Source organism: Mastigoproctus giganteus, chromosome 10 (assembly GCF_048544385.1).
Source record: "Mastigoproctus giganteus isolate SK-2022 chromosome 10, ASM4854438v1, whole genome shotgun sequence".
NCBI lineage: Eukaryota > Metazoa > Arthropoda > Arachnida > Uropygi > Thelyphonidae > Mastigoproctus > Mastigoproctus giganteus.
The window spans coordinates 131919120-131939316 of record NC_143584.1 but is presented as its reverse complement, the minus strand read 5'-3'; the positions used below and the strand labels follow the sequence as shown (position 1 = coordinate 131939316).

The 20197-nt window shown below is 35.6% G+C and overlaps 1 protein-coding gene across 6 annotated transcripts in view; it reads left to right on the top strand.

The window, feature by feature from the left end:
* The window catches only part of LOC150079291 (intermembrane lipid transfer protein VPS13D-like), a 1618665-nt gene that overhangs the window by 1283685 nt on the left and 314783 nt on the right, over positions 1-20197 (top strand). For all 6 annotated transcript variants that reach the window (XM_090383928.1, XM_090383929.1, XM_090383926.1 and 3 more), the window contains one exon: positions 12329-12457. In XM_090383928.1, coding sequence (XP_090240054.1) covers positions 12329-12457 — 129 coding nt within the window. The remainder of the gene's footprint in view (positions 1-12328; positions 12458-20197) is intronic.

Below are 20197 nucleotides of genomic sequence, written 5' to 3'. Positions count from 1 at the left end.
TAATCTGGAAAAAAATTAGACAGCTTTCTGGTAAGTTTCCAACCATACCCTCTCCAGTCCTCTCCTGGAATGGGCGGGATTTAACTAGTCCCTCGGATATAGCTAACGCTTTGGGCAATACTTTTGCTGAGATCTTAGCAACATCAGCTTATACTACATCTTTCCAACGAATTAAAAACAGTCGAGAACAGTATTCTATTAACTTCCAAACTGCCCTCATTCTACCATATAACAAACCTCTACAATATTCTGAATTATTGCATGCCATTAAAACAGCTCGTAATGGTGCCGCCGGACCAGATGGGATCTATTATGTCATGCTGTAACATCTTGATGACAAAGCTTTGCGCCTCCTCCTGGTCTTTTACAACCGTATTTTTTTAGAAAAAACTTATCCAGCTTCTTGGCACCACTCTATTATTTTGGTGTTCCTGAAACCTGGAAAAGAGCCAACCAATCCCCATAACTATAGACCTATATCTGTGTCAAGCTGCCTCAGCAAAATCCTTGAAAAAATTGTCCACAATAGACTCGTCTGGATCATAGAGTCACAACATCTAATGAGCAATAGTCAGCATGGCTTTCGACAAAACAGATCATGCTTAGATCTCATGATCAAGGCTGAATTTGCCATTCGCAATGCGTTTGTTAAACACGAGCATCTGGTGATGGTTACTAAAAATATACAGAAGGCCTTTGACACCACCTGGCGACATGGCATACTTAGTGATCTTTATTCTCTCGGTTTACGGGGAAACCTTCCCATATTTGTACAGAACTTCCTATACACTAGATCGTTTCAAGTAAAATACCAAAATGCCCTCTCTACAACTTTCATTCAGGAAGGTGTTCCTCAGGGATCTGGCTGAGTGTCACTCTTTTTGCTCTTAGAATTGATTCCATCACTAAACAGCTTCCAAACACAGTTGAGTCATACCTTTATGCGGATGACCTTTCCATTTCCTCTCATTCCCAAAGCATGAGATCAATTGAAAGGCAGCTTCAGATATCACTGAATAAAATACAACAATGGGCCAACCTTAACGGCTATCGACTCTCACAACAGAAAACAGTTGCTATCCATTTTTGTCGACAACGCAAACTCCATCTGGATCCTGAACTCCAAATTTCCAACGTCTCCATCCCAGTCAATAGTAACATCAGATTTCTAGGATTAATCGTTGACAACAAATTAAATTTCTTAGACCATATTAAAAATGTACGTACTTCCTGTTTAAAAAAGTTAACTATACTCAGAACTTTATCCGCCCTAACATGGAGTGCAGATCGCACCTCCTTACTTCGGCTATACAGGGCATTAATCCGATCCCGTCTCGATTATGGTGCTCCTGTCTATGATTCTGCCAGAGCAAGTGTTTTGCGCTGGCTTGATCCAGTTCAACATAGTGCTTTGAGGATTGCACTTGGAGCTTTCAGAACATCACCAGCACATAGCCTCTACATCGACGCTCATCAGCCCCCATTAACGCTACATAGGAAAACACTGCTACTGAAGTATGCTGTCAAAATACAAAGTTTTGCCTCGCATCCAATTCAGTCATACTTATTTAATCCACCATTAGAAAACCTCTACAGAATTAAGCCTAGTATAGTAAAACCAGCTGGTCTTCGCCTTCTTGAACTGATGCAAGTTTGGAAAGTTTCCATTCATTCTGTACAAGAAGTAGTAACATGCACTCAACCACCATGGACTCTTACTCCTCTACCCACCTGTGACACTTACCTTTGCCAGTGGGGAAAAAATGTTCTTCAAGCATCAAATGTGAAACAACTTCATGCAATTCACACTCACAAATATTTTGACTTTTCTCCAATTTATACAAATGGCTCTAAATCTAATTCAAACGTTGGAGCAGCAGCAGTGTTACTAAATACCACTATTTCAGCATCCCTTCCACTTGAATTTAGTATCTTCTCAGCAGAATTGTATGCAATTAAACTAGCCTTAGAAAATCTCTGTTCTGACTGCTCATTAAAATTTGTTATTTACACTGACTCCCTCAGCTCAATTATGGCATTATCTAACTCCACAGATAAAGTTCACCCTTTTCTAAATGAAATTAGAAGATTATTACTGCAGATTGAAGAGCGCCACCAAATGATCACCTTCTGCTGGATTCCAGCACATTCTGGAATTTCTGGTAATGAACTGGCCGATAAAGCGGCAAAAAATCCATCTACCTTAGATTTAACCAATATCCCTGTTCCAGCATCAGACTATCCACAAATCATTCGTGATGCATGCCTAACAGAATGGACAGCACTCTGGCACTCCCAAACAAATAACAAACTTTTTCAATTTAAACACGATCCTAGAATTTGGTGTTCCAGTGTCCGTTCATCAAGACGAGAAGAAGTACTTCTTTCAAGATCAAGAATAGGCCATACACATTTGACTCACCTTCATTTACTCACAGGAGATAATCCACCACAGTGTCCACATTGTTCTCTAAATTTGACTGTGAAACACATTCTCATTGAATGCCCACGCTATAATCAAGACAGAAATACAACCCTGCTATCTTTGGTTAACCTTCGGAAACCAATAACTCTAGAGAATGTCATTGGTGACAATGCAAATATCCCTGAATTTTTTAACTTTCTGAAGAAAATTGGAGTTTTTAGTCATTTCTGATTTTTGCCTCTTTGACATAACAAGAAATTCTCATATATTATTACAATAAAGGAATAGGTGCATTATAGCCAAAGCAGCTTATGCGCCAGAAAACCCCCACAACAACAACCAACAATTTGCCCTCTTCACTCATGCCTCCACTTATTAGATCGCTTCTTACCCTACCAGAGATGCCCAGAAGAATCCCGGGCATTAATGATTAATATATCTGCTTGTTATCACCTCTATAAGTGTTAACTCCTGGCCTTTTGGCCGTGAAGGGACATTGCAACAAGATCCAATAATGTAAATCTCACAATTGAGGGTGGTGCAATAAAAGATTCTCTCTCTCTCTCTCTCTCTCTCTCTCTCTCTCTCTCTCTCTCTCTCTCTCTCCTCAGATAAAGTTCACCCTGTTATAAATGAAATTAGAAGATTATTACTGCAGATTGAAGAACCGGTTACCTTCTGTTGGATTCCAGCACTCTGGTATTTTGGGCAATGAACTGGCTGATAAAGCTGCAAAAAATCCAACCACTTTAGATTTAACCAATATCTCTGTTCCAGCATTAGACTATGCACTAATCATTCATGCTGCATGCCTCTCAGAATGGACAGCACTCTGGCATTCTCAAACTAATAATAAACTCTCTCAGATTAAACAAGATCCGAAAATCTGGCACTCCAGTGTCCGCACATCAAGGCAAGAAGAAGTAATACTTTCAAGAGCAAGAATAGGTCATAATCGCCTGACCCACATTTATTTACTCACAGGAGATGATCCACCACAATGTCCACATTGTGGTGGATCATCTCCTGTGACTGTAATAAATCTGACTGTTAAACCCATTCTCATTGACTACCCCTACTATAAACAAAACAGAATTTCAACCCTGCAATCACTGGTTAATCTTCATCAACCAATAACTCTAGAGAATCTGACTTGTGACAAAGCCAATATTTTTGAACTTTTCCACTTCTTCAAGCAAACTGGAATTTTTAATCTTTTCTGAGAACTTTTCAGACTGTGGGAGACTTTCTCTTTTCCTTTTCATAATTAACGAATAGGTGCATTATTGCCAAAGTAGCTTATGTGCCATGAAAACCCCCACAACAATAACAACTCTGTATGTCCTGTGGCACTAGAATAAAAAAAAAAAAAAAAAGTTTTTAAGATAAGACAGTGAAGTAAAGCACTTGAATTTTAAAATTATTTTAATCACTTTAGGAAAGTAAATCAGTTTGTGTTTGCAGTTTTTGAGCTTCTTTGTGAAATTTTGTGCAAGTAAGGTGAGGAAAGTAACCTTAATTAATTTGAAAGTCTATCTTTAAAAACAGTTGAACCATTCATTGCACACAGTAACATTGTCTATTTTTTGGGACAATATAACTGTTGCTAAAGGCATTAATATAATTTTCTCTAAGTAAGGCTGTTCAATCTACTAATTTCCATGTGTAAATGCAAAATATCACTTGAAATTCAAGTTAGTTACAAAACAATTTGAACAATTTTGGATATGGAACAATTGTTCAAATACTTTAAGGTTGTAAAGCAATGGATGTATTTATTGTTTGAAAAAGGGAAATTGCTTTGAAGACAAACAGTTGAAAATTTACTGAATTTACTTCAAGGAAATATATACAGGGTTGTTAAAATTAAAGTATCCATATGTAGAGGGCTCTGGAGCAAGTTCTTAGGCTCATACTGAAGAGAAATTTAGACAACAGGTACAATGAAGAATGCACTCACCATTTATTGGGGAAAAAAAATTGTTACATTGTCACTGTATGGCGCGTAACTATCTTAGTTACGATTACGAATGAAGTGGATATCACTTGGCCATCCTTTGGAGTAATGAAGCCCACTTCTGCTTAGATGGATAAGTGAATGTGCACAACTGGCGCATTTGGGCAACAGAAAACCCTAGAGTTATCCAAGAGGTCCCATTGCATTCTCCAAAAGTGACAGTGTGGTGTGGATTTACGTCCACATTCATGATTGGGCCATATTTTTTTTTGAACAGGTAACACTGACTGGACCCCGCACTTGTTCCATCACTGGACAGTGATGAAATGTTGGCAAATTGAAATGTTGGATATTATGAAACATTGGCAAATTTCACAATACCAGAGCTGCAACAACATGGGTGCCTTCAGGATACCAAATTCATACAAGATGGTGCACCACCCCCCACATCCACTGTTGTGTCCAAAGATTGCTAAGGCAACACTTTACAGATGAACAGATCATCATCCATTGTTTCCAGACATCTTGGCCACTCCGATCACTGGACCTCACTTCTGTTTGCGGGGTTTTTTTGAAGAATCAGGATGTCAAACTCTGGAAGATCTGAAGGACAGCATTAAACGTCACATGCTGGCTATTCCAGTTGACACGTTACGTTCTGCTGTAGAAAATGCTGTTCTTCGAATGGAAACTGTTGTTGACCGAAATGGAGGATACATTGAACAATTGTAGCGTTGTTCAAGAAGTGATTTGTATTTCCACAGCGCATGTAGTGACAAATTTTGTAACAAATTTTTTTTTTTTTTCAATAAATGGTGAGCACATTCTTTATTGTACCTGTTATCCAAATTTCTCTTCAGTACGAGCCTTAGAACTCGCTCCAGAGCTCTCTACATAGGGATACTTTAATTTTAAAAACCCTGTATATTAGCAAGCTTACAATTATAAACTTGCTAAATTACCTAATGATATTCAATTTCACTTATAGATATCAACATCATGATGGTAGAGAATTGAAAGAACTGGAATGTTTGTTGGGAACCCTACTATGCTTGGATTTGAGGTTGGTTTTTTTTTTTTTTTTGGCAGAGTTATTTCATTTTCTTTGTCTCCCCAACCATGACTCATGTGGACATGTGGATATATATCTACACTGCAGTATATAATCCTGGGCACCTTCTGATGAATATGAAAGCATGTGGGATTCTTTCTTTGAAAACTGACGGCACTTAACGTTAATAATGCTTTTGTTGTTGGAGGCTGAAAACTGGAGTATTGAGAGTTTTAAAAGAAGAAATTGATCCCAACTTCATGTTAATGAGTTGTCCTTGCCATCCAAGTAATGTACTGAAAAGATGGCTGCATGGCTTCTCTGAAAGTAAATTAATATTCGTTGGCCATTTACTGCTGTCTAGAAAGAAATGCAAATAAAAATTAACACGGGTTAAAATATTTTAAATGAATACATTCCACAAATTTTAAAATACCCCTTGGCTGTTTTTTGACTAAATACTTATCTAGACTAGTTGAAAGGTGTAAAACCCATACAAGCACTTTTCAAAGTTATCAGTTTGAAAAATGTAATGAGCAGCCACTAGGGAGTTACATTGAGTCATCTCCAAATTCAGTTCATGATTCTAAAGAATTTTGAAAAAAAAAGGCAAAGCATAAGCAAATAACTTCTAAATGCTTATATGAATTTCTTCTTAGTTTCCTGTCACTCTTTGACATAAATCCGCGTGCAATCATATTGTATTTCTCTGAATGTTATTATATTAAAGTCTATGCAGCTCTCTGTGCTATTAAATTTGCTAAATCCCTTTTTATTTATCTTGATATCCTTCTTATGTAGTACTTAAAAGAATTGCACTTGTGATTTTTATGATGAATGCCTTGAATATTTCCTATAATATTGCTCTCCATTCCCTTTTTTTAATTTCATTCCAGTTAAGGGTCCAAGAAGTTGCTTAGTCCTCGGTAATCCTTTTTCTTTAAATTAAAACCTTTAACTACAAAATCTTATTCTCTGTTGTTCATTTTTGTACACTATGGTCACTTCGTGTTCATGGATCCATATTTATGATATTGCCTGGATTGTAAGTAACATGATGAAGGATCTGGGTGCCCTTGTACTCACCCTGACGTTTTCATACAGATAACATTGGGTCAAATTATTAGACCACAATTTACTATCATTGAGTAGTAAGTTGAAATCTTCCATAAAAAGGTATTTGGACTTACTTGCCCATTCAAGTTGCATATAGAGAGTTATACTCATTACTGAATGTGCTCTGTAGCCCACACCTGCTGTCAACTTTACTTTGCCGCTAATTGTCTTTCACTATCCCGACTCATTGCTTTCCTGTTTCTTAAATCAGTGCACAATCTTATTGTATTTAGGCATCTTTGGATTATAAGCTTTTATTCTTTCTCGCTAATAAATCCATGTCATATATTTATTGATGTAAGAGTGCATTAATGTTTACTCAATTAAAATAAATCAGGTGCACTGCTTCGAATTAGTGCATTTGATGAGGCAGCAAATTGTGAATGAGGAGTTACATATTATTTTAGCAAAATGAATATTTTTAAGATTAAATATATTTTATTCTGTGGATAAAATTAGTTAGGATCAGTTTTTTTTTTTTTAAAGCCACGCAAGTAACATTATTAGTCCATCTTTTCAACTTCAGTAATTAATTACAAGTGTATTGATTATCACTCAGCCCATACAGTATCATGAAGTGTTATCACACTCCACATGGTTAAGATTAATGAAACTAGATTAAAGAAATAGTGCATTGTGCTTATCAGCAATTTTGTGGTGAATATGTATATGTTACTGACTGTTCATATAATATTGTAAAAACCTTTGAACTATTGGGAAAAAAACTAAGAAAACATAAACTGAATGTTTAATCTGAATCAGTCTTAGTGCTCTCTGACAGCATGATTTCTGGCATAAGATAGTTGCTATTCCAGTATGCTACTCTTATTTTATTATATTTTAAGATTTTTGTTGTTGTTGTTGTTCGGAATGTAGCAAATGGTCTAAATAGTACAGCTCTTCTAGATAGTTTATAATCCACATATTTATTATTTTAGCACTATTTGTTTAAATTTAAAAAATACGGTGGTTTATAAAAGATTACTGGTTAATTGAATCAATCATTTTGTTGAATCAAAATTGCAAAACATGAATAATAATTCATGTTTTGCAATTTTGTAAATAACATTGTGCAAAATTATTTTCTTTTTAGAATCATATTTGTTTTATTGAATCTTAAAAGCTGGTAGTGTGATCCAGAATTCTTTGGCATATTTCCCCCCTTCCCTTTCTGATTTCATTGGGCTATTCTGTTCACAGAAAGGAGTTAGTACATGTAAATGAAATCACCCAGGTTGAGACTGCCAAGTTTTTGTCCAAACAGCTCCCAGCAGTTTTGACAGGCGCCTCCGTAGCCAGGTGGGAAGGAGCAGCAGTGCGTAGCACACGCTTCTTGATTAGACCGGGGTTCGAGCCCGTCACCACCAAATACGGAGGATGCGGAAAGGTCAGGCAATGACCACCGCATATCCCGGAGCGCAATATGGCCTTAGTTGCTAATGCTCCTAAAAAAACCAAATAACAATAACAATAATAGCAGTTTTGACCCCATCTGAATCATTTATATTATTACTATCATTGGTCAATGATCCAAAATTTTCTTTTGGCCCTAGTGTCACTTGTCACTGGGCCACCTGCTTAAGTCTGCCCCCCCCCCAGCATTTTTCTGTATCATCTGAGACATGGCCAAGTGATAATCACTTTTTTTTCTTTTTTTTTTTTTTATTTATTTACTACCTGTAGGCTCTTTTAAGAGTGGACTGTACTGTTATTGGTTTTTTTGGCGGGGCGGGGAAGTATGTTTCTCTTAGTGTGGCTGTAGTGATCTCTTTCAAAAAGCATGCTATCTTAAAATGACCTTCCTTCCTGTTGCAATTTTTTTTTTACTAATCCTTTGTTATTCAGTTGTATAGTAACAAGAAAACATTACAATCTTTGATATGTAACCATTTAAATTTATATATTTTAAAATTTTTAATCAAAGGATGTCGTTAGAAAACATTGACTTATAAAGAGGGCATGATTCAGACAACTTTAGATAGCTTCTTAAGGGAGGGCAGTTAATTAATTAATAGCTTTTTTTTTTTTTTTCACCATTCAGTGTTATAATTTTATATGTTAAGTAAAAGATACTGAACATATTTTTTCATAACCATTATTGAATGTATTATTTTATTATATATAGTTATATTAGATAATATTTTGCATTAATTTACTGTATATGATTGTAGAATTTATAATTACTATGAATAAACTTTTTTTAATCTTTATTTTTACAAAAAAAAAAAAAATCCTGATAATTGAATCATTCAGTTAAATCAGTGCTTTCTAAACATTTTTTATGCTGACACTGTTGTGATAACCAAAAATAATTTGACACACTACCCAGAAATTTTGTAATTATTTGACATCTTACCCTTTCTGTTGGTTAGTTTTAAGTTGATAGTAAATGCACTGAGGAAATAAATTCATTAATTTTTAATGTATTACTCAATAATTGTGTTTTATTCAATCAACTACATCAATACAGTAAAAGGAAATCAGAATGAAAACAATGCTGATATGATTCCAGAATGGTGATGCCCTTTGGAACATGCTGTGACACCCCAGGTGATACCTCACCCACTTTGGAAAGCTGTAGGTTAATTGAATCAATTTTTAATTTCACAGTATGATTCTAATATGTACTGTGTGCGCGTGCATGCTAATGCCAGTTGTAATATGTCTTAAAGGAGGGAGGAACGAATAGCAGGCACCTGTAAGACTATAGGAGGAAATTTGTTGCACCCTTCTGAGGAGTTCGTTAAGCTGTCATAGAGCCAATTTTATGTATATGATTCAAATACAATAAAATAGAATACTGCACCCCATGTAATTTTGAGCAAATGATCAGATTTATTGAAATAAAGCAATTTGACTAAACAAAAAATGTTCTGTTAATCATTTGTTGCAAATATGATGGCATTTTAAACTCCCTGGGGAGGCTGTTTTCCTGTCAAAAAATAAGAAAGTAATTCTCAGTAGCTAATATAACAATATATTATTTTTTAGATTTGAAAACATTCTTCCTGGAGGTTAAATTATCATATTTTGAACTGCCTAAGGAGATCACACAACTGGTTGGATTGGATTGTTGGAATTTTTGCAAAGTCAGATTATTTTCATTGATTTTAATAAGCTTGATAATTTTCTTAAAATCATGTGAAGTGTAAGAAATTATCACAAAGCTGCTAGTTTCCCCATAGGAAACCACTACTTCAATGTGAGAATTAATAGTTCCCGATTTTTTCTATATTATAGAACCCTCCAGCATTTTCTATGAATCGCAGCAAAGTTTGATGTTCTTTTTCTTTTCCTTCAACAAATAACTCTCCATGCCTACATTCAACTGCTCTTGACTTGGTGATAAGCATGATTTTCAAATGAATCAAAAAAGACACAATAGAGAAACCTCATCTGTTTCCACTTTGGCTACTCTAGTTGTACTTGGGTTGTAGTTCTTGTACTTGGTGTTCCTCCTCCCATTACAGTTCATTTTGTGTCTATGTTCTTTGTAGTTGGTCGTTCACATCCGCTACTTCACAACAGTAGCAGCTCTTATAGGAAACATAATGTAACTTCAGAAATAACAGCGTGCCCCCCAATTCATAAATAAATTAAACTTATATTAGTTGTATTGTTTTGTAAATAGGGTATTAGTGATTCAGTCACCAATGATCACCAATAGGGTATTGATGATCATTGGTGATTTGTGCATGAAGGTATTGGTTTGCTACCTTGATGACATCTGTTTATAGGTAGGAAATGTATTCAGAAAATTGGTATTCAAGGGCAGTAAGTGAGCAAATAGACTACTGCACATGAAAGTGCATGAATGTTAATTATGGAAAATATTTTGTGTAGAAAGTTAAAGCGAAGTAAAAAATAAAATGGAATAAGTAATGATAGTACTAACATTTCAAAACGTCTTTGTCCTCTGGGATAATAATGTTAAAATAATATATAAAATGATAATAATAATATAAACTCCTAAAAAGACTAAAATATTATGTTGAAAGATCTAAAAGATCTATAAGATCTACACATATATAAGATTTACCTAGGTGCCTGGATACAAGCTTAAAAAAATCATCTATACTTGACTGATCTATATAATGTTCAGAACAAAAGAGGTGCTTAAGAAATGTACTTTATGGTATATACATGTAAAATGTTTTCATAATTAATTTTAAATTAGTAGGCCCTTGATTTAACAGGCATTTTGGGGGAAGGGGTGTCTGCTATTGCCGAAAGTCCATTAAATCGAATGTATTTTAAAAACATATTAATAATGAACTTACAATGTACAGGATGTATTAAAATGTTATTATAATGTATAAGTATGAATAAAATATTATTATAATGTACATTAAGTAATTTATACACGCCACTAAAACATCTTTTAAAAATATAAAAATAAATTTACGAACGGAACCACACTTTATTTTAATTAAACACATCAAAAACTATACAATGTAACTAATGGAGTGTTTCCACCACTTTTTTTTTTTAATTTTTTTTTTTTCTTAAAACTCACACAAAGTTGTTTTCAATGTGAACATTAAATCCATTTCAGAGGGGGAAAAAAAGCTTTAAAATTCTTAAACTCCATGTGTTCTGCCTCATACAACAACTTCTTCTAAGCATTGGCCAAGGTAGTAATCTTATTATCTTTCCATGCAGATGCTAAGTTGAAGATAGCAGATCTGATGTTGTATGCATGTAAATTTTGCAGTGTCCTGGTGCCTCTTGTATCTTCTGCGTCTTCTGTTACTTCCAAAACAACCATCACCTCTTCCAAAAACTTCTTCTTATACAACCTCTTACAAGCAACAATTTCTCCCTGATCCATCAACTGTATCAGTGAAGTAGCATTAGGAGACAGATAAGCACATTTAATTCTCCCATCCCTGCTAACTAACTAACCTCTTAGCTTAGCGTGTGTAGGTGCATAATCTAGCAGTAAAACAGGCTTTATTTCATGAGAAAGAATTTTCAGCACATCTGTCTGATTGTTTCGCACATCAGGAATAAAATGATTAAAGAACCAGTCACCAAAAATATCCATTGTAAACCAGGCATTTTTTGAGTGGGAATATGTCACCAGTAACTGGTTCATTAAATCCCTTGCCTTACCAACTACCATAGGCTTAAGCCGATACAAACCATCAGCATTTACACAAATTAAAACTGAAATTCGCTCCTTTTTATCTTACAACCAGGGGTGCTTGTTTCATGCTTGTAAGCCTGGGTATTTTCAGGAACAGCACGATAAAAAAGCCCAGTCTCATCAGCGTTATAAAGCTGTGATAAAATTAGGCCCTCATTTTTAATTCGGTCATTTAGATATTTTCTGAAAGCCTCAGGTTGTTCTTCATCTGTGCCTAAAGATTCACCACAGGTTCTTTTATTAACAATGCCATGGTGCTTTTGAAAATGCCACAGCCATCCATCACTCCCCTGAAATTTTAGGTCCATGCTATTCACAAATAAATAAAAAGGTTCTAAATTTTTCCTTTAGGAGAGAAATTTTTTGTCTGTTAAATCCAAAGTCCATTAAATCGAGAGCTTACTGTAATTTGAATCTGCATTTGCACATTTAATGCGTTCTAGTTGTCTTTATATCAGGAAGTTGGTTTAAATGTTTTTTATATTAAATTTTGTATTTCATGTCCAAAAGAGATGCAAGTATAACATGATATGGAAAATATTTCATGCCCAGTCTTCATTTTTTACTTTTCTTCGGCTTAACAAGTGCCACATGTTAAAACTAACTTTTTTTACATGATGTTTTCATTAGGTGCAACATGCGAGTTGGAAAATCACTACATCCACAGAGCAAGCCTCTTTGGTGTTCTCGTTTTCATTTAAACAAAGGAGCGAGAGTTCAGCAGCTTTATGTCTCTGCTAGAGATTCCAGACCTGATTGGTGAGTAATTTTTTACTATAAGTGTTGAATGGGTATCATATAACTGCTTTTATTGAAAAAAAAAAGAAGAAAAAAATAAATACATTTTTCTTTGTGACATAATATTGAATAATACTTCATTATATTTAGGTTTCTTTTGAATATGACCACCTTTTTCTTTACTGATAAAGGAAGTCAAACTCTAAATGATGATATTTATTTATTAATTTATTTCTGTTTTAATCTTTTTAATAGTAGCAACAAAAATGAAAAGTTTATTGGAACTAATAATATTCTAGTGTTGTGGTCACTTGGGGAGACATAAGCTACTTCTCATCATTAGACTTGAACTTCTACAGATTATAATTTTCATGATCTATATAAGAAAAATGCCACTGCCAAAGAACACATGTAGTGTTTGGAGCTGAACTAGTGAATGGACACTGGCAGTTACTGACATCCTTTAGTGCATATTACTTTCCAGTAATATGCACACTTTATACTAATTGTCCTCCTTAAAAATGAAATAAAAACAGCTGGAAGTTTGATAAAGCTAACTGGATAAAATTTATTTATTTATTTTTTTTTTTTGTACTTTGTTGCGACCTCCAAGGTTTCCTCTATATGGCGCTGTAGCTTCTAATGGCACTAGGCCAAGGCCATCAACTGTGTTGTGTTATGTTATGTACATGTGTATTTTGTTATGTTGGGTGTTGAGTGCCGGCGCCTGGCATTTCGCAGCCAGGGGGCATGGAACACCTGGTCCCCTGACTTCCATTCCAAGCCACATGGACGCAGCCAGGTTCCACAACCAGGTAGAGACTCTAATTGAGATTTCAAGTTCTCTTGAAATCTCAAAGATTGTATGAATAGAGAAAGGGGAAATGTGGTAAAGGGAGGGGGCAGAAAAGAGGACAGACAGTGGGGGGAAGAAGAAGGAGACATCCCCTGGAAAAAAAAAAAAAAAAAGCAGCAGCAGAGTGACTAGTAAACAACAGTTTTGTCACCACAACCTATACACTATTTACATCACAATTTGGTCATGATCGCCACTCTGGAAATAACCCAAAAATTTATCTTATATATATAGTAATCATGAAAAAAAAAAAAAAAAAAACACTCATATTGCCTTATAACTAAAAGAGAAACCAATCACTGGCACAACAAAATGGGCCAGACCAGAGCAAATCCAAATAAACATCCTACCAACCAGATATGAACCACATCCAGGGGCTCACATCTGGTGAGTATGGGCTTGGCACACCCAGGGTCCTGAGCTAGATATCATCATTCTTCTCTTTCTTGGTGATTCCCTTCTACTTCTGACACACACACACACACACACACACACACACACACACACACACACACACACACACACACACACACACACACACACACACACACACAGCCAACCGGGCTAACCAGGTGGGTGAAGTGCCTGCCTGGCAACCCAAAGGTCGCGGGTTTGAATCCTGCCTCGGGCTTGGATCAAAGTACTGCAAAAACCTTGGGAGGTGCACTGTGGCCACAGAAGCTGATGCGCCAACAACTACCAAAAAAAAAAAACGCAAAACACACACTCTCTCTCTCTCTCTCTCTCTCTCTCTCAGGGTAACTCGGGAATTTTTTTTTGACTGGTGCAGCATAAGCCTCAGGCTTCCTTGCACCATATGGCTAATAATAAAACATATGGTGCAAGGAAGCCAGGAAATAATAGTAAAACAGCAATTTCAGCACATTATATTTAAACATCAAAGTTAAATTGCTCATCTGAATCAGGGAGCTTAACCAAAAAAAAATACTTCTTTTGTATGGCTATATTCCAAATCTTTCAAATTTTACACTCATTTACATCTTAACTTCAATTCAAGAATAACTATATACAATAAAATTACACTTTTTCATTTGGATGTAGAACCATCATGTAAACTTGGTCTAGATCCATCTTAACACAGACCACCACAATTCCCTTACCATTAAACTCCTTGACACAACAGCAACATACACATAATACTTATGCATCAAAGTTAAATAGCTCATCTGAATTAGGGAGCTTAGCCAAAAATTCTTCTTTTGTATGGCTAAATACTAATTAATTAAAATTTACACTCCTTTACATCTTAGCTTCAATTAAAGAATAACTATATACAAAATTACACTTTTGCATTTGGATGTAACCTTGGTCTGTATCCAACATCTAGTGCCAACTTAACACAGACCCACCACAATACCAACGCAATTTATTTATCATTAAACTCCTTGACACAACATCATCATAACTGTACTAACTTCATTCGCAAATTACCATACAAAATTACCTCTTCGCTTACGTGGTAACTTCCTATAGACAACCCGATAGCTGTATTATTATATAGTCAGTCTTTCAAAAACTTCAAGTAACCAAAAATTGTATGTGTGAAATTAAGACAATCATTTCAATATTTCCCAGTCCTAATTAGTTCTATCGGTTGACCTATATTAAGGCAACCCAAATATATTCACCCATACTTTGTCTTCAAACTAAATCAAAACCATTAACAAAACTATCAGTTCGTTATGTCTATCTTTAAGCTAATTAACCTAATAACCTAACCAGTAAAATAACCTAATTCCAGCCTGTTCAGCAAGGAACAGAGCTACAAAAGATCAGTTAGAAAAAGAAAACATATACCCATTCCAGAACGAGTTGAAAACCAAAACCGCACTAAATTAATAAACTCTAGTGATTTCTACCCAAAAGTCTTTTACATCTTTTAAACACCTTATCTTCAAAACTAGAGAAGACCATTTAATTTTCCTTTGTCTCCACCAAACGCCTGTGACCACCAAATACGGAGGATGCAGAAAGGTCAGGGAATGACCACCGCATATCCCCGGAGCAATTTGGCCTTAATTGCTAATACTCCTAAAAATCAAAAAAACAACTCCACCAAACGACGTAATTCATCCTCCAGGTAAACATCAGTCAGGACTTGTAATTCCTGTCTTAGATCTACGTAGAAGTTATAATTAAAAACTAAGTGTTCTATTGTTTCTGGGACACCAATACAAAGTGGCGAGGCAGCCAACCCCAAAGCAAACAGCTTGGAGTTCAGATTGTCATGCCCTGAAAGTAGAAATGATAAATTTAGGCCTGGACAAAACCAGGACACCTTTTGCTTAGGAAACTCTGACACATTTGGAAAAAATTTGAATGTAGCTTTACCTAAATTAGCAGCTGTCCATGAAAACTGATAACTATTTATAAGTTTTCTCCTAATTCTTTCATTATCTTCCTTGACAGGCATATCCAAATCTATAGCATACTCTCCTAACCCCGGGGGCTCACATCTGGTGAGTATGGGCTTGGCAAACCCAGGGTCCTGAGCTGGATATCATCATTCTTCTCTTTCTTGATGATTCCTTTCTACTTTCTCTCTCTCTCTCTCTCTCTCTCTCTCTCTCTCTCAGGGGGTAACTCGGGAATTTTTTTTTTTTTTTTTGGCTGGTGCAGCATAAGCCTCAGGCTTCCTTGTATCATTTGGCTAATAATAATAATAATAATAATAATGAACCTTACAGGAAGCCTTCCTATGAAAAAACTGTAAATAATGACAAATGACCTTATACTGAATAGGAAGCCTTCCATTCAGTACCTGTAGAGCTACCGTAGACACAGTTCTGCAGTTCCTAGCTATGACCAGAATAGAAAAGCACTGAACCAGAGTAAGAAATTTTCTAACTGAGTTATTATTTATCCGAAAGCCCCAAGCGCCAGCAGCAGAGAAAATAATGGGTAAGAAGACACATTTGTAATACAACTTTAAAGTGACAGGTTTTATACCGCATACATTCTTGGAGATTCTCATGATCTTTCCAGTCAGTACTTCAATTTTTTGAACATGATATCGGGCATGAGCGAAGAACTGAACCGATCGTCCATGATAATACCAAGATACTTATAATTTCTGACTAATTTAATGGTTTTGTTATTCAATTTTAAGATAGGAGGCCTATTTAAATTTAAATTTCCCTTAAGAAGCATCTGCTTTGTTTTATCAATTGAAATTTTTAACTTATGAACAACACACCAGTTGTCCAAATCCTGAAGAACAATTGAGGACGTGACTCACCAAAAATTAAAACCGCCAAGTCGTCAACATATGCTACCTTGATAACATTTTCGTGTTCCGTCACGAGCCACCCATCAAGGACCATGGTCCAGCAATACAGCCCAAGGACCAATCCCAGCCCCTTGTGACATTCCTTTTAACAGAGCAAGTAACAGAGTAAACTAAGAGAGCTCTATCCTCAAAATAACTAGAAATTAAATAATATACTTCCCCCACTGCAAAATTCCTATCATTATATGTCCTAATGCATTGTAACATATTTATTTAATGTTCCCTTTAGCCATATGTTTGTTGTGTTCATCGATATGCATTTGAAATTTTCTTACAGTCTCACCTCCATATACTTTGCCACATTTACACACATTTTTTATATATTATATACCTTCTAATTATGCTTTGGTGTCAGATCTTTGAACTAGCCCCCCCCCCTCCCATCTTGTTAAATGGCTTAAAGATCACTGCAAGCCCACCCATAATCTTAACAGAATTTTTGGGGTTTTTTTTCACCACCACTACCTTGTATGCAGCAGAATTACTACCATTTTTTTTTTAAATAAATACTCTGTGTTTTGCTATTGTTTATGTTGTTAAAATATTTTTATATTTTTTGATCTTGTTGATACTCATTATTATTGATAAACCTTTAATATTGCTCATTTCCTCCATGATTTTAATTATTGTTATTGCAAATTTTCAAATATCTCTTCATTAGTTTTGATAATACAGTCAGTCCTCATATAGCACGATAGTTGTGCTCCTAGAAACCCTCGTGCAATGCAAAATCGTGCAATATAACAGGCCCTATGGGAAAAATAGGGTAGTGCCAACAATCCAAGATTGAATGCTCATTTTTAACCAAAACATTACCAAACACACTAAATAATCATAATAAAATATGTAAGTATTTTATTACGACTATTACGTAATAAAATATTGCTTATGCTTTTGCTTCTATCGTAAGCAAACTTGTTTTTTTTTTTTATTTCTATCCAAACAGATGACAGCCGTTCCATCTCTTCCAATTCTTTGTGTCTTAAACTAATGGATTTTAATTACACTTTGAGTTGTTCCTGCAATGAAAATTGTTTTTATTTTCTCTGCATTCTTTCTAATGGCGTCTCCGTAGCCAGGTGGGCAGGAGCAGTTGTGCGTTGCACACTCTTCTTAATTAGACTGGAGTTCGAGCCTGTGACCACCAAATATGGAGGATGCGGAAAGGTCAGGGAATGACCATTGCATATCCCCGGAGTAATATGGCCTTAGTTGCTAATGCTCCCAAAAACCAAATAACAACAACAACGACATTCTTTCTAATTCTTGGCATTGCCTCATTTAGGCCTGTAGCACGTGCAGTATCACACGATCTTTCATTTTGTTCAAAGCGTTTCACAATTTCATATGTTTTTTTTCTATCGACAGAGACGGACTGGCCATAAGCCTTACCGGGGAAACCCTGGTGGGCCAGAGGCCAGTGATTTTGACCATAAACACTAGATGAGGCCACTACAGATTTTCCCAGGTAAGAATTTTTGACCCAGTCTGCCTCTGTTTATTGATATTGCTTTTCTTTTTCTCTCTGAATCTGTAGTGTCTTCACTAACACTTCCTTTTAAGTATTTTACTAATTTTTAGGGAATAAAGCACAATTACAAAATGAGGAGGCACGCTTGATACACATAAACAAAGCTGCGCGCATGTAGCAACTGAATAAACAACACCGTAATGGCAGAGTAAAAGCACACTATTAACACCTCACATTTTACTAAAGCACATTTCTGGGGGTTACTACCATAAAACAATAAAAACAATTTCCAGTTGCGTTTCTGCTAGTGGAATCTGTTATAAAACTGGTAGTAAACTCGATCTAATTGCATTTGCGATAATACTGATAGCTGAAATTGGTGCGTTTTTACGTTATTATGGTGAAATGTGTTTCCCCTTCACTGATATAAAAAAACATAAATACATTTTCAGAATCTTCTCTTCATTCCTATCGTGTTGCGTTCAGTTGGGGTGATTCCGCGTTCGACTGCCATTTCTTGTAAACACAAAGGCGAATCGTGCATAAACGAATTCGGTTCGTGTTATATACGATATTGTTCCCTTATTTATAAATCATGTATGATCAAATTCGTGTAGTGTAAACATATGTTATTCGAGGACTGACTGTATCTGTTTTAATTTTGTATTGGTTGTTGTTGTTGTTGCTGCTGCTGCATTTTCTAGCGCAATGGCTTTGACCCTATTGCACTCATCAATATGGTTTATACTACTTAGCTGCCGTAAAAACATTTAGAAGCATTTATATAATCCTTTTTGTTTCAGGAAAGAGAAAAATTCTGTAAAATTAGATTTTTTGCTTATGATATGGCCAAATGAAAATTCCCCTAAATTTGAGAGAGAGGTGAATGACAAAGATGGGCATTATTATACAGGGAATAGTCCAGGAGTATATATTTTATTGTAAGTAGTGTGTGGCAGTGCATACACCATAAAACTACCATAAAACAATAAAAACAATTTCCAGTTGCGTTTCTGCTAGTGGAATCTGTTATAAAACTGGTAGTAAACTCGATCTAATTGCATTTGCAATAATTCCGATAGCTGAAATTGGTGCGTTTTTACGTTATTATGGTGAAATGTGTTTCCCCTTCACTGATATAAAAAAACATAAATACATTTACACTGCAGAGGATCATTACCTGACAATAAGAATAGGTGAATCAGATGAGTATGGCCTATTCAGGTTCTGTATAGGATTATCTCTTGTTTCTTATGGAAGCTGGAAGCCCATAATTGTGGACTTCCAGCTTCAGGTTTAATTTGAAGGAGTTTATTATGTATTTGCATTTGCCACTGAAGTGTCCATCACCCTTTACTTATATTTTGTATGTGCATTTTGTAATCAGTGAACAGTGCAAGAAAATTCATCGAGTCTGTTCTGGGTGGATGTTTGGCAGCATCGTCTGCAGTTTCATATCCTGGTATGGTATTCCAATATAGTCTGGGACCAATAGAAGACAACCTTTTTCTGATGCTCTCTGAGATGAATCAACTCTGTTCTGATGAGCAATGGATAAGTAGGTGGAGACGTGTTTTGCATGGCTAATAGGGCACTTTTTGAATCTCTATATTATGCTCTTTTGGATTGAGAGATGGAAAATATTTTCTAGAGCAAGCTTTATGGCATATAATTCAGTGCTGTAACAACTACATTCTGTGGGAAGTTATACAGAAATGGTAGTGTTGGAGTACCACTGCTGCACCTGTTCCACTCTCAGACTTCAATTCATCATATATATTTTAGCGAAATTGGGATAAGATTGTGTATGAGCAATGTGTAGCTATTGGACGTTAATGTCTGTTAGAGTGTTTTCCCCATTGGTGAAAATAATTTTCACGAGATGGCGTGATGCCAGACCACACAGGGTCGGTATTGATAGGATCTTGGAGGACTTTATTGAAGTGTGTATTCCAGCTTTCTGTTAGTTCCTTTAGTCTAATACCAGTAAGCAAATTTTCCTGTGGTTTGTTTCTATAAAAGTTCATAAACTGTGGAGCATTAAGTATTGACCAATTAGGATGGATCGACTGGCTTTGGATGTTGGTTGTTGAGTTCAGTTATAACATCTTTCACCTGGTATTT